We start from the raw sequence: 27,552 nt of genomic DNA, 5'->3' as shown, positions 1-27,552 counted from the left end.
GGTCTACGGGAGTGGTGCGAACTGTCGGCTGGAATAACTTCGTAGTTGACAGGACTTAGACGACGAAAAACTATGTAGGGTCCAAAGTATCGGCGCAATAATTTTTCTGACCGGCCTCTTTGACGTATAGGGGTCCAAACCCATACAAGATCTCCTGGGTTGTAAGTGACGTCTCGATGGCATATGTTGTATCGACGAGCATCTTGACTTTGTCGGGATAGAATTCGTTGCCGCGCAAGGTGCCGCGCTGCTTCGGCACGCTGAACAAAGGTGTCTGTATCTGGTGCGGTAGGTTGCGACGAAGTGGGTAGGAGCATCACGTCGAGCATAGTGGTGACGTCGCGTCCGTAGACCAGACGAAAAGGAGGAAACCAGGTGGTTTCTTGTAGGGCAGTGTTGTACGCGAATATCACATGCGGGAGCAGTTCGTCCCAATTTTTATGGTCCGTGGCAACATACATGGAAAGCATATCCGCAATTGTTTTGTTGAGACGCTCAGTTAAACCGTTAGTCTGCGGGTGATACGCAGTTGCCGTACAGTGCGTTGTCCCGCTCAGCTGCAGGATATCTCGGACCAACTGGGCAGTGAAGGCCGTACCACGGTCTGTGATGACGACAGCGGGAGCACCATGTCGAAGGACGATATTTTTGATGAAGAAGTTAGCAACATCTGAGGCAGTAGCTCGCTGAACGGCTTGTGTTTCGCAGTATCGAGTGAGGTAATCGGTGGCGACGACGATCAGCCGAAGACTTGGGAAATGGGCCGAGTAAATCCATCCCGACTTGTTGAAAAGGTGACCAAGGAGGTCGGACAGGCTGAAGCAGACCGGCTGGTTTCAGTGGTGGAACTTTGCGGCGCTGGCAATCTCGACAACCTCTGACGTACTGCTTCACGGTTTTTGTGAGTTTTTGCCAATAGTACTTCTGCTTGATCCTCGCGAGAGTACGCGTGAAACCAAGATGCCCACACGTTGGTTCGTCGTGGCATGCACGTATAACGTCGTCGCGGAGAGTAGCGGGAACAACGAGCAGGAAAGCGGTTGCCGTAGGATGAAAGTTCCACTTGTATAGGATGTCGCCACGTAGGCAGAAAGATGACAAGTGACGCGCGAACTGCCGTGGGGGTTGTGGGCGGCTTCCTTCAAGGTATTCAATCAAGGGCTGGAGCTCGGAATCTTGGCGTTGCTGTTGAGCAAGGTTTAAAGACGGAAGAGTACAAAGAAAACCCGAATCGTCGTCAGTATCTAGTGGTGCGGGTTCGACGGGGGCGCGGGAGAGACAGTCGGCGTCAGTGTGTTTCTGGCCAGACTTATAGACGATGGTCACATCAAATTCCTGCAACCGAAGGCTCCATCTTGCGAGACAGCCTGAAGGATCTTTGAGATTCGCCAGCCAGCAGAGAGAGTGGTGGTCGCTGACGACACGGAAGGGGCGTCCGTACAGGTATGGGCGGAACTTCTGGAGAGACCATATGACTGCCAGACATTCTTTTTCAGTTGCTGAGTAGTTTTTTTCAGCACCAGACAAGGTTCGGCTGGCATACGCAATAACGCGCTCAACACCAGCTTGAAACTGTACGGGTGTTGCTCCGAGACCAACGTTACTAGCATCAGTATGCACTTTTGTGTCAGCCTCGGTGTCTAATTGACCAAGGATCGGTGGTGTCTGTAGACGTTGCTGAAGGTCGTGGAAGGCGTCGGATTGTGCCGGGCCCCAAGCAAATGTGACGTCGTTCTTGATGAGTCGTTGCAAAGGTTCGGCAATTTCACAAAAATTGGGTACAAAACGGCGGTAATACGCGCAAAGCCCTAAAAATCGGCGGACATCGTGTTTTGTCTTCGGTACCGGGAACAGAGCGACTGCCATGGCTTTGTCAGGGTCAGGGCGCACACCGGTGCTGCTGACAATATGACCTAGACATTTGAGCTCCTCGTAGCCAAAGTGACATTTTTCGGGCTTCAGGGAGAGGCTGGCGGTGCGGATAGCTTGAAGAACCGCCTCAAGCCGCTGGGTGTGTTGTTCAAACGTGGTGGAAAAAACAACTACATCGTCTAAGTAGACTAAACACGAGTTCCACTTGAGGTCAGATAAAACTGTGTCCATCATGCGTTGAAATGTGGCCGGAGCGGAACACAATCCAAAAGGGAGGACCTAAAATTGATAGAGACCGTCGGGTGTTATAAACGCCGTTTTTTCCTGGTCCCGTTTGTCAACTTCAATTTGCCAGTACCCACTACGCAGATCCATTGAAGAAAAGTAACGGGCATGTCGCAGGCGATCCAAGGAGTCGTCAATTCGGGGAAGTGGGTAAACGTCTTTTTTCGTGACCTTGTTCAGTTTGCGGTAATCGACACAGAATCGTAGTGAACCGTCTTTCTTTTTAACTAATACAACAGGTGAAGACCAAGGACTTGTCGATGGTTGAATGACATCATCGTCGAGCATTTGTTTAACTTGATGACGAGTAGCATCCTGTTCTCTTTGCGACACGCGATAAGCGTGTTGGCGAACAGGTTGGACGGTCGGTTCACTGATGATTCTGTGTTTGATTAAAGGAGTCTGTTTGACCTTCGACGTGGTGGCGAAACAGTCGCTAAATGACGATAGCAGAGTGAGGAGCCTCTGCTTCTCATTTTGGTCTAGCTGTGGGTTGACGTTGATGTGACTGGTCAAGTCCACATCGCTGGGTTCCGGAATCGAGATTGTCGTTACCGAAGCACAGGCGTTGGAAGCGGCCACCATTTCAAAGTAGGCCATGGTGGTATGCCTCGCAAAGTGCTTGTATTCGCCACTGAAGTTGGCAACTAGAATCGTGGTTTGCCTATGTTGGAGCTCTACGAGACCTCGTGCGACGCCGACTTCGCGATCCAGCAACATGACGAGGTTACCTTCGGCAATGCCTATTCCTAGTTGTTCTTGGGGGCATTCAACGAGGACGAAGATGCTACTTCGAGGCGGTAACGTCACGCAGTCATCGACCACGCGTAAAGCCGCGCGGTGATGTTCATCCTCCACACTCGAATCCGAAGAAACGTAGTTAGAAAAAGTCACGAACAAGTCACAAAGGTTAATGATCGCCCCATACTCCTGGAGAAACTCCATGCCCAGTATAACTAGCCGAGAACACTTGGGCAGCACAAGGAAAGACGCTACGAAAGTCGAAGTAGAAATTGCAAGTCTGGCGGTGCATCGTCCAATGGGTGACACGAGGTGTCCTCCGGCCGTAATCAGATGTGGGCCGTCCCACGCTGTCAGCACCTTGCGTAGCCGAGTGGCCAGCGAGGCACTCATAACCGAGTAGTCAGCTCCCGTATCGACAAGTGCAGTTACCGGATAACCGTCGATTGAAGCAGTAATAGCAGCAGAAGTTCTTTTTGCAGTTTCGAATGAAGGCGTCAGCGGTACGTCGCGAGGGGATGGCGTCGGCGGAGGATATTTGACGGTTCGCATGACAGTGGCCTCACCCCCGGAGGTCGCCGTTTTCAGTTTCCCCGGCGCGGGCTTCCACCGTTGACTCCAGTGGAATCAAAGGCGGGTCGAGCACGGTTTGGCGACGCGTACCGACGAGGTGAAGGCGACCGTGACTGTCTTCGCTGTTGGGCCGGAGGAAGCCGGTTACTTTCTAAGTATTGCTCGATGTCGTGCGGGCGTTCGCCATAGCGCGGGCAACGGGCGTCCGGATGGTATCCCCGCAGACCAATCCGTCGGTACTGCCAGTCGCGATACATGTGACCAGCCTCCCCGCAGTGATAGCACAACGGACTGTTGTCGGGGCCGCGCCATACTGTAGACTTGCGCGGACCAGGATGAAAAGGTGCTTGCGGATTCGTGCGGTGGATCGGACTTGGGGAGCGTCGAGAAATTCCAGCAGGCGGCTGCGAAAAACGGCCCGTCGACGGCGCGGAAGCCCGAAGAGCATCCGCGTACGAGAACGTGGGAGGTTCGGGTCGTGTTGGTGGCGAGGGATGAACCACTTTGCCGATTTCTTCCCGAATGACATCCGTAAGAACCGCGGCACTGGGAGGTGCCAGAGCTGATGTATAGGACTTCTGCAGTTCTTCTCGAACGATTTGTCCTATTAGCTTGGTAAGGGACTCCCTGTCATCACTTGCAGGTACGAGAGAGCATGCAGCAGTCATGGTGGTCTGGCGTTCATACTGCGAGAGCCGCTGCCGAAGCATACGTTCCATGACTGTTGCCTCACGAATGAACTGAGAGACTGTTGTAGGAGGATCGCGCACGAGGCCCGCGAAAAGCTGTTCTTTTACGCCTCGCATTAACAGACGCACCTTCTTGTCTTCTGGCATTAGTGGATCGGCCCGACGGAACAATCGCGTCATGTCTTCGACGAACATGGCGACGGTTTCGTTTGGCATTTGGAACCTCGAAGACAGTGCCTGTTCGGCTCTTTCTTTCCTTTCGGGAGTGCAGAAGGCTTCGCAAAGCAGTCGGTAAAACTCCTGCCAGCTGGTAAATGAGGCTTCGTGGTTTTCGTACCATACTCTCGCCGCGTCTAAAAGGGAAAAGTAGACGTTCTTCAACTTACGCCGATCGTCCCAGTCGTTAAAGGCGGCGACCCGGTTGAAATGGTCCAACCAGTCTTCAACGTCCTCAAAGGCGTTGCCATGGAACGGGTTAGGCGTGCGAGGCGCGTTGAGAATGCATGGTACGGCAGCATTTGGGATCCCCTCGGTTTGGCTTTCGGTAGTTGTTTACATCGTCCTCACGGAGCTTGCCAGGGGGCTGTATTGCGGTGGAAGACCTTGGAGGCGACGGCTGCTTCGATAGATTTCTGCCGTCCCCGAGGTACTGGCGTCGGTAGCTTCTGGTTGAGGACCCATAGGCATAAGATGGATGCATACCCAGCACCTCCACCAGTTTGTCACGAGAGGAAAAGCCAGTCAGTCAGTTCTATGCGAACGGCCGTTTACAGTACGTTTTCGCAGCAGCTACCATGCACACTTCTTCCTCCTCGACATCTAGCGTGACTAGCACGTGCCATATATATATATATATATATATATATATATATATATATATATATATATATATATATATATATATATATATATATATATATATATATATATATATATATATATATATATATCATACCCATTGAGGCGATTCTGGAACGCGCAAGGCAGCATTACACACATATCGGGCGCTGTTTCTAAAGGTCCCCTTTGCACGAGAGCGCAATACACCATGGATACCTGTCAGCGGTCTCCAGTCTTGAGTGTCGTACCGGATGTACGTCTGCAGCACAAGCTGAGGCGCTGACTTCAGAAAAGACTTGTAGAGGTCCAGTAAGCACCGGTCACTCTTGTACTGCGTGTATGCGTTGTAGTCCTTTAGCTCCCTCGTCTTGTCCGCGTTAAAGCAGGCCCACAGGGTGAGCCACTGCCTGAAAGAAACAATGTAAACAAACATTAGGATGATTTGTAGGGGTGAAATTCCAAATGCTATCATCCAGTCTTCCCACTAGAATGGTCTGTATTTAGAATTTGAAGAGTTTTAGGCCGCCTTTCATGCTCATAAGCACCATCTGCGGCCTGACCGTGAGCATTTTCCTCTCTCTTTTTTAGTCCCGTTCTACTTACTCAGTGCCGAATAGAAGGTAGATCTCTCAGAATTTCGCTCATAATAAATTACTCTCTCTTCGCATGTTTAACCAAGCGGCTGTGTGCAAAGGGAACATTTGGCGGCCTAAATAGAGGGGTTGTATTTCACGCTATTTGAGGGAAGCGTGATGGGAAATGGGAGAGTAATAAAGGCTCACTGATAGAGAGGCTTCTCGTAGGATTGCTCTAGAATGGTACAGGCATAAGGAAGCAAAACCATGGCAAGAGCAGACGAGTAAGAAAGGAGGAGGGAGGGGAGAGAATTGACTGGGAGGGCCAAAGCGTCTCTAAAATACGAGGAAATGGACAATGGAACACGAAAGGTCACAGCAAAAATGAGCTGTTATGCTTAATTGAACTATGGAAACAGTAAGGCAAACGAAATAAAAGATGATCGAACAAATAACTTGGCGCCAGAGTTCAGTCAAAGTGAACTTTTCCAGAGTACGCGTGAGGGCGCCCCCCCTACTAAACTGCAACGGCGGGCTTGTCCCGCCAACATTCTCGGTATTTGCGCGTCAGTGTGAGATAAACCCTTGAAGTGTTAGCCAGCGCCGTTCGGCACCAAAACTACGGATGTGAAATATCACTTCAAGCGCGGGCATGACGTGGTATGTGAGCTCAGGACAGAGAAACTAACCGTCAAGGTCTCGAACGGTATACATAACGGTATCGAGATATGACAAATCGAGGTGCTCAATATTGCACAAGGGATAAGTATAAAGGACCAGAATAGAGTGCACATGATAACAGAATGCCAAGCGATTCACTCAGCAAGACCGGCAAGTGAACGAACGAATACTTCCCGCACCCGCACTCCCCACCCTCTCCACAAGACATTCAGGGGTTCAAAATAGAAGTGAGCAATACGAGGTCAGCGGTCATATTGCTAAAAAAAAAAGCCGAAGCATGCAGAAGATGGAGCTGGATTCGTTCGAAGTATAGGTAACATTACAATTTAGAGATAAAGAGTTATTTGAAGCAAATGTATACAAAGCAGAGAAAGAAAGAAAAGAATGTTGCACACATGTACTCGTAAAAGGCGAAAACCTCAAGCAAACTTTAGGCGATTATATGTAGCCGCTATACAAAATAAATGCCATTACAATTACCATCATGGGCATTTGCATCAACATGTTTATTTTATTGGTGAGCCCACCGTTAACATGATGTGCAGATCCCAGTTATTGTTGTTAAACAGGCAATTAATGCAGAAATATGTCCCCATCGATAAGGTACATAAACCCCCATCGATAAGCTACTTCCGTGAGAAATTTTAGTGCGAACGAGTCAGCGTTTTAACTCGGAGAGTAATGTCTACCTGTTGCTCCTGTTTTGGCTACACTGCTCACAATGTCGAACTGTCTTACCTGTGAATTGTACCGAAGAGCAGAAGGTTTGTGAGCCAAACTACTCTGGAAGGACAATTATCAGCGATCCGCCAGCTTACGCTGAACGCTTGTACCATGATGTTGGGCAGTACCGCCAAGGCAAGCATTAAACTGAAGTACGCCCACAATCCATTCACATAGTAGGTATACAGGGTGTAAACATCTGCAGAAGAAAACAATCCAGCAAAATTACGGGGAAACACAAAAGAGGTAATAACGGGCGACGCTAAATCAGGTAAGTAAATTATTATATGAAAATTCTATGAAACAGTAAACTAACCTTGCGGAGGAAGCGGATTGATTCTTATTGCTAAAAATTACAACCGAACATTCTTTTTCAAGTTTTGCACACTAAATATATCGTCGTATGTCCCTATAAAGTCAGGAATCTAAAAAATTATTGTAAGTAGCCAAAATTTGACGCAGCAAGAGTACTTGATACATGCTAGACTGAGTTCCTGGTTCGTATTCTTATTGTATAATTCATCCTAGAAAGAATTGAAGTCTATTTTTTAATTACCGGTTAATTCATATGGTACATAAATGGCAATTTTCTAGGCAACATTGAGCTCGAATCGAATACTGCGAGAAGCGACTGCATGGAATAAATCATAATTTGTGTATTGCTTGCGAATAAGATGCAACCTTCTCAAAGAATGATTATTAAACAATTTTCACATCCTCATAATGAGAACGTGAGGATGTTTGTAGCTATGCTGAATAGTTTATTTTTATTTAAATTAGAATACCGCAAGCTAGTACGGCTGTAACAAGCTGCGATATGCATATAGAACAGTAAGATCTGGAGTTAACCGAGGGGCCCGATCTTTATTAGTAATGTCATAAGGCAACAAACACTGACACAATGGACAACATAGGAGAAATTACTGGTGCTTAATAAATGACATAAAGAAACGATAAATTATTGCAAATGAAAATCGATGAAAAAAGAACTTGCGGCGCGTGGGGAACAATCCCACAACCGCGAAATGCGAAGAATTTCGGAACGTTGAAATCATTTCTCATATGCATAAATGCATTCATTTCTCATATATGCATCATTTCTCATATGATGGAGAAAAAGAGCTTCAGGAACCAGTTTCTCGTTGGTTTCTGCTGCGAAAGAAAACTTCTGGTGATATGCTATCAATGAAAAATGGAACAAAAACAGAACCTGTGCGGATTATGATTACGTCGCATCAAGATTTAATTTTGATACCATTATCGTTCTTTGTTTCGGTTATATATGTATCTATGAGTGTATGTATGTATGCACGCTATGCCTAACCTCTTTCCTGCCAATTTGGGTCAGTGGGTAGCCCACAGTCAATTGGGTAGGGTGTCGGGCTGCTGTACTGAGCGAACCGGGTTCAAACCTAACCATTGGACCAACTTCGGTAATAGGGTATGCAAACCTGGTTACGTGCCAGTCTTCAAAGATCCTCTTTCACTAAAAACTCGGTAACTGGGTATGTTGCACTGGGTATTTCCTGTTCAGTAGGCATGTGCCCTTGGGTATGTGCCACTCTTCAATGAACTTCTGACGCTAACATGGGTGGCTGGGTATTTGCTAATGGGTTTGTGCCGCTCTTTTGATGGCAGCTAGGGTCGCGCGGAATGTATCACGGGGTATGTGCCGCCTTTCATTATAAATATTCTAGAAAACATGTAATCAACAATTACGCACTAACCATCACCTCTACTGATAACAGTACCTATGTAGCCAATCAACTCTAAAGGATGGATGCTCCGCCAATCTTCTTTTTATCACAGCACCAGTAGTAAGTCAGAGGAAGACATTACATTGTCAGATTTGCGATGCCACGGCGCTGAAGTAGGATAATTGGAAGGAAATGTCGCCAGCGCTCATGGGGTAAAATCATAGCTTCGCAGATTGAACTGATTTCTCCCAAAATTCCCCGAAAAGGTATGTCATTACATCAACGCAGGAGAGTAAACGTTCACTATGGTCGAAAACGTTCCAGTGTCAGATAAGCTTCAACTTCTCAGCAGAAGGAAGTAAATTTTCGTTTACTAATACCTCAACAGTGCATGACGCTTTTAGGACCGCCTATATGATGTAGCCTTCGGCAGCGTACTGTTGCGATGGTGTCATTGCAAAATGTGCCTTGGTATCAGCAAAGAATAGGGTACTTAACAATTTCGATTGCTTAGCGGACGGCAACAGCTCGAAGTCTCTTTTAGCTCTCGGCGCATTCATGAAACGGGTTTGGGCAGAAGCAGAATCGCAGAGGTTAAGTCCACCAAGATTTCTTTAAAAAAATTATGTAGTTATACGTACAAGGTCCGAACATGTCACTTTATATTTTGAAATCATAGGGCGACACAATGAATGGGTCCTTCTGAGACTCGCTGACAAAATGCGTTTTAAACTCAGGGCTCACTTGGACTGAGACTCACGCATAGATTTGACCCTCAGCGAGAGAGTGAGTCGACTCATCAATGAGTTAGCCGAAATATGTTTGAAATGCTCTACCCATTTCCATACTAAGTAGAGAAACCTCGATTAGCCATTGTTATGCTTTGAGCTTTTGTATTATATTTAGCTGCATTTCCAGGAAAGTGAAGCAACTGAAGCTAAAGAAGAAAGAAAAACAAAAGTACAACAACACTTTCATCTAAAAAATTCCAGCTGGTCTAAATATTTTAAGTGTTCTGTATAATATGAACTTTTTTAGAGTGAAGTATCTTGCGTTGGCTAACGTTACGAGTACCTAGGTTTCTAATTTCCTACAATGTCACTTCATGTGCTGGCGCATCGTGAATTCGAATTTGGAGATTTTACCGTGCGAAATCATTGTTCTTTTCATACGTGTTTATGTTGTAAAGTGTTCATGCAACACACATTCCTTCGCTGTTCTTCAAAATGCAAAACAGAAACACTTCAATTGTGGGAGTAATTTGAACAAGCAGCGGCGTAATTTCCTAATGTTTAGAACTATAAACACTAAGCGAGTTGGAGGGTTCCTATTTCTATGTTTGTGTCCAATGATTATCAATTTATTTTTGTTCATAGCATTCTTTTTTTTGTTATTCTTGGCACTAGAAAATTTTATTTGTTTTCAAACGGGTTTCATCAAATAGGGTTATGGAACGGGACTCCGTTTGATCCTGGTCAGTCCTGACCTGTTTAAGTCCCGTTTATTCCTGTTTAAACCTGACCCGTTTAAATCCTGTTTATTCCTTTCCCGTTTAAATCCTGTTTAATCCTGACCCGTTTAATCCCCTGTCCTATCTAACCCAGACCTGTTTGCCCCTGTTCAGGGGTGCTATGCAGGATGCGCCGAGTTTCTCGTTCACCCGAGTTTTGCCCGAGTTTGCTCGACGGCCGTCAGTGAACGGAGATAGCGCGGAACGGGCCGAAGGTGCAGGCAAAAAAATATGTAGACAAAAAGTCGTGTATGACAACATGAGCGCACCCTGCGCGGCACGCTGCTTCCACGTTTCACGCGCAGAAGGCTGCACAACGAAACGCGCCAGCGCCGCGTATTGTTATCAACGGATTATCGCAACTTAGCGATACCGTTACTGCCCCGCTGTCTGTCAGCACACTTGCCGTGAGCCGTTTGCCACGCCTTTTCCGGGCGCGTCCAGGGCGTGCCTCATCTTTCGGGCGCTATCTATCTATCCTCCATCGAATGCGAACGGGGTACATGCGGCGCATTCTTGCACCTACACTTTCACTCAAACGAATACGTTAAAATACGACAAATAAAATAACGCACATCTTTATCTCTTTAGGTATCTGTTTTTCGTTTTCAATGCTAGAAATTTGTGATGACAAACGGAGATCAAGCAAATTATTAAATTTTGCACTTCTTGCCGTGAGTGGCGACAGGGAGGCGAAAGCTTAGAAGCGGTACATTGAAGCGGGTCGCACGCACGAGGGCGTTCATACGGTGATAAGTCACCTAGGGGCGCTGCAGTGCTATTCTCAATAAAGTCGGTCATGATCCATGGAGGGTCATGGCCACACTTTCTCCATTAGGGGTATAGAAACGCAGCGCCGCGGTACGGCTGTTCATCGCAGGTGCTTCACTAGGCTATTAAGGCCCCCGCTTGACCGACTAAAAACGACACAACAGGTGTCGCTGTAAAATGGTGGTATGTTATTTTACAGTGCGTAGTGACGCAGTTCAGTGAAAATGTACCAGTTTATTTTTGTGCGCGAAGCCTCTGCGATACATTGCGAAACGTGCGTGCTTCCCCAGCGACAGAATTCATCGCTTGTCATCGCTTGCCCAGTGAAGGGGCGTCTGAGCGCATGTACGCAGTATATGAGTGTGTTGTGCAGTCGAAGGTGCTGGCGGATTACGTCTGCTGGAGCCAGCAGCGATCGCAGATGGATATCGTAACGACACCGCAGCACTCGCATTTTGGCAGGTGAGGGCTCTTGCGTGCAGTTATGAAATCAGATTTCGAACGGAGATAGGTGTTGGAACTGTTGAGTGCGCAGTGCTTGTGATGAAGAAATGCCATTGCACTGGGCCTAGAAGAGCGAGCGATTCTCGGACGCTGATCGTGTTTACGACGTTGTGGCTCCGTTTCATCACCGATGACAGAGCAGCCATCTGAAACAACTGCTGCAATAAGCACTCCTCAGCATCGTCGTCCCCCTCGATGCCTCGACGCATTGCAACCACCTACAGTTACGTGCCAATAATTATTTACAGTGCGCTACGCGCCGCAATGCAGGCAATGAAACCGTGTTGTGCGGCCATCTCAGCCCGAGAAGATGTATGCCAGCGACAGTCAACGCTTTGTTTTTGATAGTGGTGCTCAGTACATCACCGATGACTGTGCGTTGTGCATGTTTGAAGTCGGCGGTCAAGATTGTTGATGCCTCTCATCTCGACACTGCGTCGCTGTTGCCAGAAGATAAGTTGGGCGTGGCCCAACTGTAGTGGGTGCGCCAGCAATAGTTACATGCCTCGCGCGGGGCGTGACCTCTGGTTTTGATTGACAGGCGAACTCGTGCTAACCGAGCTCGTGCTAAACCCCCTCCGAGTTCAACTCGGGAACATGGCGGCGGCAGCAGCCGCCTGTTTCATTGCATCCAGCGGCAGCAAGCGTCAGTATGACCGTCCGGACCAGTTCACCTGCATGACCGACGGGGAGTTTCAGCGTCATTTTCGCCTGTCGAAGACATCAGTGTGCTGGCTGTGTGACGAGCTAGGCGAAGACTCTCGTCTGCGGAGACAGCGTGGCGGGCTTCATTCGCTCACCGTCGTAGAGAAAGTCATCTGTGCCCTCCGTTTCTACGGGTCTGGGAGTTTTCAGGGAAGCGTCGGCGCCGAGCGTTACATCGGACGCCATCAAACTACTGTTAGCAACTGTGTCAGAGATGTGTCGGACGCGCTTATCGATGCGGCAGTGCGTAAGCGGTGGCTAGCTTTCCAGAATACTGCGGCGGAGCGGGCATATATAAAAGAATGCTTCCCACTTCGTGGGAACATTACGAACGTAGTCGGGTGTGTCGACGGAACGTACGTAGGAATTAAGGCGCCTTCAATGTCAGCGTTACTGTGATTAACAGACTTTTTCGCTGGTTGATCACTTTTTGTCGATTGTTCTACTTATCTGTAAGGGTGCCTTCCAAATGGCTCACTTTCTTGGGAAAGGGGTTAAGTATAAATACATAAATGGATGTCACTAATTGTGTGAAGTAACCTATGAATCCTAATCTCATAAAGAACTTGGCGTTCTTCATTGGTGAAGTTAGTTAGTATGCACAATGCTGAATTTTGGTCATGCGTAATCTATCGGCCGCACTATGAAACAGCGAGGCATTGCGCAATTTGTTGCAGCGCGATATGTGGATGTTGCGCCAAGCCGGTTGTGCCTTTGCATTTGTGGCGAAATGAAAATGCATTCAGAATCTTACTGTGTTGGCTTGCATGAAGAAAATACTTCTGATTGTTTGCTCTGTTCACTGTCGATGCATGTGCCAGAGGTTCAGTGCATCTTCTTATTTTTTTTGGGGGGGGGGGGGGCGGCGTTATTCTGGATGGATAAATTGTATATTTTCGTCTCATAATGGGGCTCTAATTCGTAAGCATTAGAACAATGCACATCCGATACTCTGCAGAACTCTCTGTACGTGAAGGTGTCATGAACCACCAAGGCATTATTACATATCGGGAGAAATGTGGTGCAGATGCCAATGAAAAGTGGGTCTTTAACCTATGATGATAAAAATAAAACTTGCAGAGCAAATAGACCATTTGTACAGCTTTAGAGCAATGATTACACAAAACGTGATATGCCCAAACGAGTAAGCACTTGCCGCATTGCCAAAGTAGGCTGAGCGACATGCAGCATATATTGGCATTGAACATGTCTCGTAACTGTTATTTTTATTGTAAGCACTCGCTGTCACACCTTTCCCTCCAGCACTCCCTTTACTGAAACGTGGCACTGTCTTTCCATTGGTGTCATGATGATAATGGTAACGGCAGCAGCAAGGCTGGTTAATGCTTGCCTCTTTGATTCCTGTGAGTTTAGTGGTGAAGAATAAGGCACGTTCATACATACAGCTGTGCTGCAAAATTTAACATTTGTGATTTTTCGAAGAGCTAGTTTGTGTTGGGAAATTTCAAAGATGTGCACCCTTGTGGCCTAATAACTATAGCATTGGTGAGGTTGAAGACGGTGTATTGGTATAGAAGCTTGAAGTTTAATTGCACAACAATTCGACGGGACACAAGGAGAAATACACACAGCAGAATGCTTTGCTGTGTGTGTTACACTTCTTTGTGTGCCGTTGAATTGTTGTGTGATCCAACTTAAAATAGAGTATTGGGCTTCTTTGGTGCAGGACCGAGGAAGTGTGAGCTATTCCACAACATGCCAGTGCCTTGCCACACACTTATGGAAGTCGGAAGGTTTGCAAACAAAGCTTTGCTTTCAAATCCACCTGCTCATGTAATACAAGCGCTGATTGAAAGAACCATCACACAAAAATAATGGTGAAATCAATGGCCTGTGAAAAATGTGATTTGTATATAGACACTGTTGACCTAATAGGTGCCATACCGGCCTCAAAATTGTACTGGACAGAGCCGTTTGTTTCGTATGTGAAGCTCAACCTCCCATTACATGCTGTGAAAATAACCAAGCTCAGTTTGGTTTGACGTGCTACACAATATTCAGTATAATCTGTTTTTGATTCTAAAGAAGTGCCAAACACCACCTCTTTTTCAAGGACGTCATGGGAATATTTGGCGAGACCTTTTTCAGCCCCTCATAATGGAAGTGTGGCCAGCCAGCTTTGCTTGGATGCCTTTATAGATTTCTGCTCCTGATCATTGTGTGCTATCAAATTGCAGAAGTCTATGCAACTGGTGCAAGGCATTACGTGTTTCTATAGTCGGATACAACTTTAGGAGGCTGCGGAATCTGCACTTTAAGGCAGGTGAACACAAGCCTGCACCAATTGGCACGCACTCGAGACTGATATCGTGCCGCCAGACAGACTAATATTGCTCGTTGGCGAGGGACTATTTCTTTAGACGTGTAGGCAATCGGCTCCTGCGCTTTGGTCATCTGGGTGGGGCCTCTCCTGTCTTCTGAAGTTTTATCCGACTGTAAAGGATGCTGCTTTTCATACAACACAAAAGGACAAAGTGTACAATTATTTGGCCTATGAAATGGATACATCAGAAGTGTGCTATGCAAGGGCTTAAGATGTGTGAAATATGGTACATGCAATTATAAGTCAATGTTAAAGAATATGTGGTATCGAACATGCATGTAATGGCACATTTGAATCGGGGAGTGTTGCAGTCATATTTACAGTCTATAGGTGATAGCATTATTAGGCTCCTGCTGTTTCCTTTCTTCATTGTGAATTACACACACCGTTCATCTTGTGGCTAATGAACACGCACTGTATCCTTGCACATAGAAAGAACCAACAGCATGATGACGTGTATGCTGCATTAGTGTATTTTTTATTTACATGGTCCACGAGTGGCACAGGTTGTCTTACGTTTTTGCCTATTTTCAAGGGACACCAAGTGCATGTCACAAGTCTCCTTATATGCACAGCACAAAGTTTACTGCAATAATTTTATTCATGTTCTTGAATAATAAACAAAATATTAAACTGAAAGCTCCTTTGAAAGGTGCCTTCTGTGGGCTCGACAGGAGAGCAGTGAGGGCACCGATACTACTGTTGCGGAGCAGCCCTCTGGACCTTTGCCACACTCTCAAGAGCACGTGCCTGGCGCGCGCCTACTGCCACCAGGCGGTTGAGTGGCTCCAGCAGCAGAGTGTTTTGCTGCAAAAAAGTGTATTGGAATGAATCAGCCACGTACAAACCATTATTTACAAAGAAAAATGCTCGTTGCACTATTAGTACTAAGTGCCCTTAAATGTGGAAGCCTCTAGTGTAGTATGCATAGTACTTTTTTTGTCTTTTTTTTCGTGCCAAAACCACTCTCTGATTATGAGGCACGCCGTAGTGGGGGACTCCGGAAATTTCGACCACCTGGGGTTCTTTAACGTGCACCTAAATCTAAGTACACGGATGTTTTCGCATTTCGCCCCCATCGAAATGCGGCCGCCGTGGCCGGGATTCGATCCCGCGACCTCGTGCTCAGCATCCCAACACCATAGCCACTGAGCAACCACGGCGGGTAGTATGCATAGTAAAACAATGCGTTGGGACAACGTTGCTTTATTTTTCAAAACTGGGGTTTTCTTTTTCAGAGCCAATTGTCATGTTGATTAGTGCGCCAGCAGCTGAGGTGGCCCCGCACCTTCACGAGTCTCTACTGTCAGCACCACAAACCTATTTTTTTTCGCTGCAAAACAAATGCCTCACCCTACAATCCCGTCTTATACGAGCTAATTGCATCCTATGCCTACAAACATCATATTGTCCCATTACGCAATTTTCTACCATCCTTGGCTGTAGTTCTCTCTCCTTGACATTCATTCTGTTATGCTTATGTAATCACCTGATATGAATTGGCAACAAGTGATCGAATACGAGCATGGCCTGCCTGCCAATTCCTTTCTTTTTTAATCTCAACTAGCATATCAGTTGTCATGGTTTACTACGCCACTGTCTTCCTGCCTTAATGCTATCTGCAACAATTTTTGTTACTTCGCTTTCTACACAGTCCTTGACATCTCAAGTTTCTTTGTTAACCTCCAGGTTTATGTCCCATATTGCCTAACCGGTGGAATGCAATGATTCTAGAGTTTTTTCTAGGATATCGGTAACGGGGCGATCACGATTCGGTAATGCCTTCCATGTGCTGTTCAACCCATGAAATTTTTGTATACGTTTCCTGCTTTATATCAGTACTTGCTATTGATATTTCACTTGGATAAAGATACTCTTCCATAAATTTTGCTAGCTTAATGTCACTCATGAATTTCTGTTGCCTCACCAAGTTAGTGAAGGTTACCTTCATCTATACCATATTTTCGCGGGCCCACTTGCACGTAAAAGCATGAACACTCATTGGTTCTCACTGCCTGCTTTAAACTGCTGGACCTTCAGTTCGTTACTACGAAAGTGACTTGATCTGTGCACTCTTATTATGCTAAATATGAAACAGTAGAAATATACTTATCTGCAGTTTGTCGATGTCTCCTTTACTGTGTTGGTAGCGAAATCCATCGTCGGTACCACCTCCTTGTCGCATCGTAGCTATATAGGATGTCTGCCTTTTGCCCACACTATGTAATGTTCGTGACGCTCGCTGTCACGCAGAGTGGAGGAACTCGGCGCACTCGCAGAAGCAGCACTGGACAAGTTGTTTCTTCTGCACTTCGCCGTGAACAGTAGGCGCGCGTTGCGATCTGTAAAATCGCCAAAGCTATTGGCAGTCTTACCGTGTGCACGGGAAGATTGCCCACGGAGGAACAGAACTGTCGAAGAAATAGTGGCCTTCGTCGAGCCTGATCACTACGTCGCGCACTGCAAGCTCATTGTACGGGTTTGTTTACACTGGGCCTCTCTGATGCTTAGCCGCCATGCTTGCCCGGTGAATGGATGTGATGACTAAAGTCCCTTGATGATTTGAAATTAGCGACACTCTTCGAAATCTGCCGCCGCCGCGCTACCTCCTCGCCTCCTCCTCGCCCCTTGCGCGTTCCCCCCACGGTAACCAGTTTCGCCCCCGTTTTTCTGCACGACGATTGGTCTCCCTGCCGTTGCCCTTGGAAACGCGCGGATCTTGAGTTTTGTTTGTGTTTTTCTTTTTCGTTCGCGCCATTTTCCTCCTGAGCACGGCTGGCTCGGCGCTTTAGCTCGGCGTAGCGAACGTTGCAAGCCGTGTTTCCTGCTCTATGTGCTAGCGCTATGCCCGGTTGTTGCGCATATAACTGCAGCAAGAAGCCTGAAGATGGTTATGCCGTTTTTATGATACCACAAGGAAAGCGTGACGGCTTGCGCAGGAAGCAGTGGCTGCATGACATTGGCCGAAAGAACTTTGTTCCGACAAAGAACAGCGTTGTTTGCGAGCTGAGGCGTCTTTCTTATAGCTCGTAGCAAAGCATCCCGTAATGCTGCATTTTTTTTTCATTCTTCCGCTCACCACGCCCACTATACGCTCACAAACGCTCACCAGCGTTTTTGTTCCGGTTGTCCTCAGTATGCTTAATATTCCCCTCGCACGTCGCTAACTGTTGTTATTCAGTCGGAAGTGCAGCATTATAGATTCTGCTTTGCGCCCAGAAAAAATTAGTGGCAAGTATACCCGTGGTATTGCAGGTGATGAGCGTTAGCTAGTCAACGTTGAGTTTTTTTTTTGTTTTAAGGCGAAAGCCTTTAGATCTGTTTCAAGGTCGCGTTGTAAACTGGAAGTATCACGTGACCCAAGGAAGGTCAGAGGTGACCCATATCATGTCCACCTCTGCATAAGAGAATGATTACCCAAGTTAATTAATGAATCATTAGTGATTGACATAACCTGGATTAGGGAGGATTAATGATGAGCGTGTAATAAAGAAGATTAAGGTGTATTAGAGTGCCTTAAGAAGGATTAAGATGCATGAATAAAGAATAAAATGGGTGGAGGAGGATTAAGGCGGATTAGGGTGGATTAGGGTGCATGAACTAGGATTAGGGGGATTAAGGTGGATAAAGTAAGATTAAGGCCTAATAATTTGGATTAAGGTTAATTAGGGTTGCTAAAGGAGGATTAAGACCGATTAAGGCGGATTAGGGACCATAGAGCTGGATTAGGTTTGATATAGGTGGATTAGGGTGTATTAAGGTAGATTGGTACTATTACGCAAGATTAAGGTGGATGATGGAGGATTAAGGCGTACTATAATGGGTCGTGGTTGATAAAGGAGGATTAAGAACGTATATGGTAGGTAAGGTGCATTAGGGGCAATATCGATTGATTAGGTTGTATTAAGGTGGATTGGGAGTATTAGGCTGGATTATGGTGGATGAAGGAGCATTAAGGTGGATTAGGGTGGAGTAAGGTGAATAAGGGTTCATTGAGTAATAAGACTGATTAGTCTACCATAATCCTCCTAATGCAAATCAATCCACCGAATCCACATTCATCGACCTTAATCCTTCTTCATTCACTTTAATCCACCATATTCCACGAGATTCCTCCTTAATGCACCCTAATCCAACTTCATCAAGCTTAATCTACTCTAACCCTCCATAATGCACTTTAATCCTCCTTAACCAACCCTACTGCTCCCTCATCTACATTAATACACCCTAATCCTCTTTCATGCACCTTAATCCTTCTTAACCCATCCTCATCCTTCATGCACTTTAATCCACCCTAATCCACTATAATAGTCCTTAATGCACCTCAACGCACCTTCATCCACCCTAACCCACCTTCATCGAACTTAATCCAATTTTGTCCTCCTTTATGCAACTTAATCCACTTTCATCAACTTTAATCCACATTAACCCTCCTTAATACACCCGAATTCATCTTAATCCAATCCTAATCAATCAATACTTTGCTAATCATTTATCATGATTAGCACATGCTTTTGTTCGCTTCTCGCCTTCCTTCGGTCACGTGATATTTTCTGTAGCCCACAACGGGACGTTGATACAGAGGTCTAAGGCTTTCGCCTAATAAGCCACACACAAAGGGATGTGTCACAAGCAATACATCAGACGCACGAAGTAAAGCATCTCATCATGCGACAGAAAAAGTGTCTGGAGTATAGAACTCGCCTCAAAAGCTCCCTTTACATCGGTATGCCCCATTCATACGGCTTTAGGAAAAAACCAACCTCGTCATAAATGTTGCCTCTAGCATTATCGATGCTGTCATTAGCATTTCTCAAAATTTTCAACCCCACTGGGGCGCGCAACTGACCCAAAATAACACGCCTCCATAGAATCCTGCGACCCGTCCGCGGGAGCGCAGGAGGAATAGCGTGCCGTGCGCAGCCGGCGGGCGAGGAGAATCGAGGAGGAAAGCGCCGTGAGGAGGAGAGTGTGGCTTCTTTCAAACATCAAGGGGCTTTAGTGATGACGCCACTACAGCGCTCCCTCGTGGTATAATGCGAAGCGTACTAAATTACAAATTAGTCTAAGACGCATTCAGTGCACATCTCGTAAGCTTCAAAATGCTTCTAAACCACGTTAAAGTAACTAATAATATTGTACTAAATGCATTTGTTTTGCAACTCGGTGGAACGACAATTAAGTGAAAGAAGGCACGACCATGCACCGATGGTATGATCACGTGAGCCCCAGTTTGTCGACCGCCCAGAAGGCAACGCCCAAGGAATGATCGCCAGCCAGAGTGAATCTAGATAAACCAATGAAACTGGAGGCTTGTCGAAAGATAAACCGTGTCTCGGTAGCATTCGTGCTTTCATCTTGGGGTGTCGCCAGAGCTCGTGAAGATCCCGAGTTTCGCCAAACTCGCACCCCAGACCTATTTTTTGCTACATTCATACCAGGTCCTTTCAGAATGGATTGATGTTGCTTGATATTGTTAAGGGAAGGAAGAAGCGTTCGTCTATTTACAGGTAGCTTTTAATGTCTGAGCCAGCAAGCGTAGAGCATCGATCCTGCTAAAACACCTCTTCGTCGTCTCCAAGACCACCATCAGCGTCGTCTTCTTTCCACATTACCGACTGTGACATCACCCCCCTCGGAAAAAGCACCTGATTGGTGCGGCTCATCGGTCGAAGAAAGGTAAGGTTTGAGACGGCTGACGTGAATGATGTCAGAGAGGGGTGATGGCACCGTGGAGACAATCCAGAGCATCGTCAATGCGGGGAAGTGGATACACATCTTTCTTGGTGATCGTGTTTAGATGACGATAGTCAACACAGAATCGCCAGCTGTTATCCCTCTTTTTGACGAGAACAACAGGGGACGCCCACGGACTGGAAGAGTGTTCAATAATCCCTTTGGCAAGCATCTTGTCAACCTCGCTCTGGATAACTTGTGGTTCAGAGGGCGACACCCGGTATGGGCGTCTGCGAACAGGTGCTGCATCGCCGGTATTTATCCGATGCGTCACGACCGTAGTTTGACGCAAAGGGCGATCGTTCAGATCGAAAATGTCGGAGTAGGACTCGAGGAGGCCACGGAGCTGTGCGGCTTGTTGGGTGGAGAGGTCCGGTGCAATCATCTTTGTAAAGTCATCGGTCGGGGCTGATGCAGAAGGCGCAGAATGAGCAGTGGTCGAAGACGGCGCAACAGATAGAGCAGAAATGTGGCACTCGTGCGTTGGTGACAACCTGGAAAGAGACATGCCCCGAGGAACTACTTGCGGGCACTGTCCGAAATTTAGGATCGGAAGACATGTCTGATTGTCCGCAACAGAAACGATGGTGTGTGGGAAGGAGACATTGTGAGAAAGCAGGACTGACGTCGCGGGAGTGAGGACATAGTCTCCATCAGGTACAGGTGGGCTGGCTAAAACGGGGATGAAGGTTGCTGCAAGAGATGGCAGGCGTATAAAATCCGCGGAACAAAGCTGAGCTGGAGCTTGAGCAGGAAGGTCAATGGGAACAGGTAGGGGTAAGTCAAGTTGTACGACACCGGCGGAACAGTCAATCAGAGCAGAATGGGCGGACAAAAAGTCGAGTCCAAGGATCACATTGTGAGGGCAACGTTCAAGCACACTAAACAAAACGGACGTGTGGCGACCGGCGACACTGACACGAGCAGTACACATTCCAAGCACAGCCGGAGTTCCACCATTGGCGACCTGGAGCAGTCGAGTCGGAGCAGGAGTAAGTACCTTTTTCAAGCGCGTTCGAAGCTCCGCACTCATGATGGAAATTTGGGCTCCAGTGTCGACGAGTGCTGTAACGGGCAAACCATCCACGTCCACGTCCAGAAGGTTCCGATTAGTAGGCAGGGTCAGCAGAGGAATTTCAGGCCGGTGTTCTAGAGCAGCGTCACCTCCACGAGCTGCCCCAGTTAGTTTCCCGTCGGAGAGCGCCGACGGTAAGCTGGGGATGGAGAGCGACGCAGCTGGGGCGAACGGGAGCGGTGACTATGTGGTGATGGCGATCGGCTGGTCGCGGTGGCTCGAGCGTTGGCAGGTGCGTCTTCAACCTCGGTGGAGAGTGATGGCGGGCGAGGATTCAGTGGGGAGCGGTGGTAGGCGGGAAAGCTTGGTAGTGAGTGGGCTGGCCAGGAACTTCGACAGTGGCGAGAGATGTGGCCCCCACGTCCACACTAAAAACAGATTGGTTTATCGTCATGGGTGCGCCATTCGGCCGTGTTGCGATAGCTCGGATACGGACCGTATTGGCTCCGGCGAACAGGGGCAGAGGCAGCAGACGAAGCAAAGTCAGGACGGCTGGCGGATCAGATGGATGGAAGACCTACATTCGCAAGTTCTTGGCGAACGACCGACTGAATGAGGGACACAAGCGGCCCGGAATCGTCAAAGCACTGCCTCACAGGCGTGGCAGGAGACGCTGCTTCGATTTCTCGCCGAACGATACGGACGACGTTCTCGGAGGAGATGGGCTCATGCTGTGGACAAATGTCTTCGCACATCGACGAAGCTGCGGTATTAGGTAGACGCGTGAACTGTTGAACTATGCGGCGACTCTTCGCGTCTTCAAAGCGGCGACATTCGTTAATGATCTCATTGACAGTTGTGATGTTCTTATAAACGAGCAGGTTAAACGCGTCGTCCGCGATGCCCTTTAAGACGTGGCTGACCTTGTCTGCCTCTGCCATATTGTTATCTACTTTCCCGCAAAGAGCGAGGACGTCCTGGATATAGGCCACGTACGATTCAGTGTACGTCTGTACACGGGTCCCATGGTCCTTCTTTACAACACGTTGGCGGCCGACGGGTTTGCCGAAAAAATCCCTAAGCTTCTGTTTGCACTGGTCCCAACTCGTAATCTCTTCTTCATGTGTTTCGAACCAGACCCGTGCTGTTTTCTTGAGGTAGAATATTTCATTAGCCAGCATAAGCGTGTTATCCCACCTGTTGTGTGCACTGACCCGTTCATAATTCTGTAACCAGTCATCGACGTCAACGTTGTCAATCCCGGAAAACATGCCAGGGTCGCGAGGCTGGGCCAGGATGACCGTCGGGGGCGACGACGGGGCCGCGGTTGAACTGTCTCCTTCGGAAGACATGGCGACCAGGTTACGTCCGCTGCGGAGCTCCGCCTTGCTCGATTACCCCGCACCTCCACCAATGATGTTACGGGAAAGCAGAAGTGTTCGTCTATTTACAGGTAGCTTTTAATGGCTGAGCCAAGAAGCCTAGAGCATCGATCCTGCTAAAACACTTCTTCCTCGTCTCCAAGACCACCATCAGCGTCGTCTTCTTTCCACATTACCGACTGCGACAATATAATTTACTCTTTACACCTATTTTGTCCACTTTTGTATTTGCGATCAGCATTGAAGAGAAGTAGATCTGCATTAGGTTCGCAACAAGAATGCCACTTTCATATGTAGGTCTGCCTGGCACATTGCTTGATACGAAGATGAACACAATTTTCGGCAAAAATTGATTAGCACTACCAACACTGATGTCATACATCATGTACAAGTTTTGTATGACCCACGAGTACGTTCTCTATGTATGACCTACAAGAAAATGCACCCTGAAGAAGACTGTACCTCATTTTCATATTTACTACAAGTATGCAAATGTAATTCTTGCAAGTTTATTATATAACGGATTACTTGTACTCGTCCTAATGCAGTGCTTTTTGCTGTAATGGTTTGTTGACAAATCCACAGTAAAGCGTAATTTTGGGGTGAAAAATGTCAGGCAAAGTATTGGCATGTATTTGTAAGTGAAAAAGACACGTATACTTCACGTAGGTATTTCTGTACAGCCACTTGAACTTTCATTAAGCCTGAAGTCCTCCAGCTTAAATAAAAGCATGTCATAAATGTACCAAGGACTGTTTATTCGACCTTCTAGCGGTATTTCGATGCATCCAGTCTGCCGAGAGGAGACCGCTGGAGTGGGTTGCTTGGGTGAGAGCGAGCAGGGCACCTGAAAAAGTAAAGCCAATAATTTATCTTGACTCATGCAACAGGTTAGCACATAGGCAAATTTGCCTATGTTCCCCCAGATAAGAAAGGTTCAGCATTCTGGTCATATAAGGTAATGAATAAATCTTATTGAAAAATATGTGGTTTCATGCAATGCCTATGTTTCAAGGGAACATGGATTACTGTGGGAGAATAAGCTGTCATAATTAGCAGGCGATTGAAGAAAGTCTTATAGGAAAAAGATGGACACATCATTTGATTAACAATAATTACTAGTATTGAAGCAACAGAATACAAACATGAAATACCTTTAAAAACAACACCAACAGGTTGAGATAATAAATTATTCAGAAATTAAACCCTTCTGCCAGCAAAATACCGTAGTGTACTGGCTTTGACATTGCGCTGCTCAGGCAGAGGGCATAGGATTGAATCCCGACCACAATGGCTGCATTTAGATGGCAGGGAACTGCCAAATCCCTATGTAAAGTCTATTGGGTACACGGTAAAGGAGACTAGGGATCCCGCCAACTTGAAGTTATAAAAACCGGGGTAAATTTCGAGATAAGCAAACTCATAAATGTAGAAGGCCCTGGCCATGCGAAGACCATATAAAGCCTTTTAAGGTAGGTGCCAGCAGCCGCTAAATTTTTTGCAAAAGCGAAATATAGCAGAAGCGGTATTTTTCCGTAGATCACTTTTGCAAGGTATTTTACAATTTGACACCCAACATGTTGGGCATCTACGGGCAACAGCAATTCTTGCACAGATCATAGCAAACACTGTTGCACCTAGGTATACTAGACACATAGGTATAGGTACAGCCGCCGATTGATTTTCCGGACTCCGAAAATTCGGACATGATTACTCGGTCTGCTTCACGGCACCGCCATTCTCCCCATGGACCATAATGTATACCAACTTCCGAAAATTCGGACACCATGCAACTTCTCGTCTGATTTTTCGGACACTCCTTGAGCCAACTTGATCGAGAGCACCATGCACCGACTCTGACCGTTGCATGGTTCTAGTTGCTGAACGGCATTTTTGTTTTGAACGGAGCCTCCTTGCTGCCCCACGAAGTGGCGCTACTGCAAATCCCTGCTCATCATCATCGTTTCTGCCTGGTTTGTAGCTACAGCAGTTCCGGTCTCAGCTTAGTATGCGATGTCAAGACAATCCAGCAGCTGATTTGTTTGTTTCTTCGTGCACGACGCTGCGAGTAGGCCAGGTTTTTTGTTTGTGCAACTGATGTCGGCGTGACGATGTTTGACGAAGCAATATGGGCCAATTCACTTCACTAATATCTAGAATAGCTACCTGTAAGCACCACCTACCTTTCAACAACATTTGCAAAGCAAAAAAACCTCATCCTGAAAAGGCTGCACATGAAGACATCGGTAGCATCATCAGCGTGGGGCCTCAAGATAATTCGGCAAGCCAAGAAATTACTGACAGCACGAGTGCAATGATGCCAACAGGAAATCAGTGGCTGAATAATGCACCTTCTACCAATTGATATACAGTGCATTTTCGCAAGGCCCTAACTACAGCATATCATTGTTCAGGAGTTCCCGAATGCACAACTCTATGTCATTTTCACGCCGACTCTAGGAAAGCACCTCTGCACAGTTGCAAGAAAAAAAAGCTAGATGCCCCAAGAAAAATGAGCCCACTCAAGCCATGGAAGTTATGTTTACCTTGTCTTCCTCTAAACCTAGGACTGCTGTTTTGCACAAGGGAACAAACGTCAACATTGGTGCCTCGCCCAACACAAGTGATCCGCGCCGTAGAAGGTGCCATCAGTCAGCCTACAGATGAGGCCTTCACCAGTGCTGTCATAGTGCTGTACAAATTGCAGAAGCACAGCCTACAAGCTTGTCTGCCTTAGTGTGATCGCAATAATGAACGAAAACCAACGAATCAAGTTTGTTTCGTGCTGAGAACAGTTGCCTCATGCTGGATTTTCCTATAATTCTTTCTAAGCACAGATAATGCTTGGTTTGTTGTATAGGCATGTAAATAATGAAAAGGCCTGCATCACTATCTCTGAAAAAAAATCATGTAAGAAACCACGTACAGTACACAGGTGCAGTGTCTATCACATACCATTTCGTGCAGTAGAGGCTACATCGGATAAACCGGCAAATGTATAAATAACTGGCAGCGTGACCAAGCAAACTTGATGCGTGGGTGAGTTAGCAGTGGTAGTGCACTGCTCTCAGTGCACATGCGCCTATGTTTGAAAGCTGCTTGATCGTGACAAAATATAAAGACAAAAGCGCTGGAAGATATCTGAGGCTTTTCTAATATGTATGACGAGGAACCTAGCACTAGCTCCCCATGCAGAGAATTACTAGACAGTGAGACTGCTTCTTATCATTGTAAAACAAGTGTCACGCTTACCATGTGATGCGTCCTTTTCGTTTCTGTGCGAACAGCATGTATTCAGATCTATTCTCCCCCTTTTACCTTTTGCACAATATCAGTGTGCGAGCTATAATACTGAACTGTTAGTAGCACTCTGTCCTGTTGCCTCCTTTCTTTCCTTGTGAATTGTGTGCTAAATAAGGCTTTTTTGGTGAAGGAGTGCTAGTTTAACGCATAAACTAGCGCCATGGCACTTCGCAATAAAGGACTGTTATAATTCTCTAAAAATATGTCCGTGCAGAACAGTGTCAAAAAAACACCTTAACGAAAGAACATGAGTGTATCTATCATAAAGACCAATCGTTGTCTTTTTTCCTTAACATAATTTTCAATACCGATATTGAAGTCCAAGCTCACCATATTATATCACCTTGTCAATGAAGCAAGGCACCATGGCGCCCAACTGTCGCGGGACCAACTTGGATGTGGAGATCAGCGCAGATCAGCCACATAGCATGGTCTGCTTACACTTCTCCAGGTCCAGCCATACCTATAGCAGCTATAAAACAAGTGAGCTTAGAATCACAAGCGAAACAATATAATAAGTGACACTGAACAAAGCAACTTTCGTTAAGCATAAATAGGATCGAAATGCTGACATTATGCACATAAGTAACTTTGAGCAACAAAGCATCCAATTTAGGAAAGATTATATGTATGAGCTATCTATGTGAGAAAGATTAATCGAACGCCCTCTATTTGCTATACCCCTCCCCTTATGCATGGATGTCTCCCTGACTGAGTGAGCTGGGCTGATCCCAGGTATAGTGTAATTAAAGGTTGTCACTTGGTGGGCCAATCCCAATACCATTGCATGACTTGTACAATAATTTTAATGTGTATTGTAATGCTGGCCATCCTGCAGGCACTGCAACATTATAGCACCCATAAGGCTAATCGTATTACCTGATAAGGTTAACTAATAAGTGTCCCCAGAAGCATAACTCGGCATGTATACTCGGAGGCCATTATTATAAGAGAAGCAATAGCAGAGGTGAAGCTCTATCCTGTGCCATATGCAAAATGGCCGAGCACGCCCAGCTTTTGGTTACATTCTCACTTGTGACCACTGCAACAGGCTGACTGACATGCGTAACGAGCAGTTTATAGGACCACATTTTCATAACCTGCAATTTTTTTTTACATCTGAAGAGATCCGCCTCAAGCTCCATGCTGCGCTGCACTCGAGAAGCATTATAAACTGGCAACATTTAAATGCTATGCTGCATGGTTTTTTGCATGCTTTAGGAATTTATTGATTTATTATACACATAGCTCAGAGGCTCCAGTTGGAGTATTGCATGAGGTGGCAAGAAAGCAAATTCTGAACTAACAAGGAGAACATACAACAAAACAAGTCAGACCAAAAAAAAACATACTATCCTAATGGGACTATGTATCTGGCAGCTAGCTTATAAAAAAGACAATTAGGAATGTTTTACTACTGGTAGCACTTTAGGGGATGGAATGTAGAATTCCAAGCTTCATACACTTTTAAGCCACCTTTCGTGGCTTTTTGTTTTGAAGTCCTATTCTCTGTACTATTATATAAATGAATACCCCCTCCAAAATAAAACAAAGAAAAACATGTAATGCACAGTATGTAACACAATAATGTAAGGCACAACAGTGA

The 27,552-nt window shown here is 46.4% G+C and overlaps 1 protein-coding gene across 3 annotated transcripts in view; it reads right to left on the bottom strand.

Moving 5' to 3' along the window:
- The window catches only part of LOC139046966 (XK-related protein 7-like), a 61,472-nt gene that overhangs the window by 17,391 nt on the left and 16,529 nt on the right, over positions 1–27,552 (bottom strand). For 2 of the 3 annotated variants that reach the window (XM_070520885.1, XM_070520886.1), the window contains exons 2-3: positions 6,995–7,178; positions 5,217–5,407 (exon numbers count right to left, since the gene is read on the bottom strand). In XM_070520885.1, coding sequence (XP_070376986.1) covers positions 5,217–5,407; positions 6,995–7,178 — 375 coding nt within the window. The remainder of the gene's footprint in view (positions 1–5,216; positions 5,408–6,994; positions 7,179–27,552) is intronic. The other variant, XM_070520887.1, reaches the window with a different exon arrangement.

The sequence above is a fragment of the Dermacentor albipictus genome, chromosome 6, assembly GCF_038994185.2.
Source record: "Dermacentor albipictus isolate Rhodes 1998 colony chromosome 6, USDA_Dalb.pri_finalv2, whole genome shotgun sequence".
Taxonomy (NCBI): Eukaryota; Metazoa; Arthropoda; class Arachnida; order Ixodida; family Ixodidae; genus Dermacentor; species Dermacentor albipictus.
Note: the sequence above shows the minus strand (reverse complement) of the source record. Positions and strands in the feature narration are given on the sequence as shown.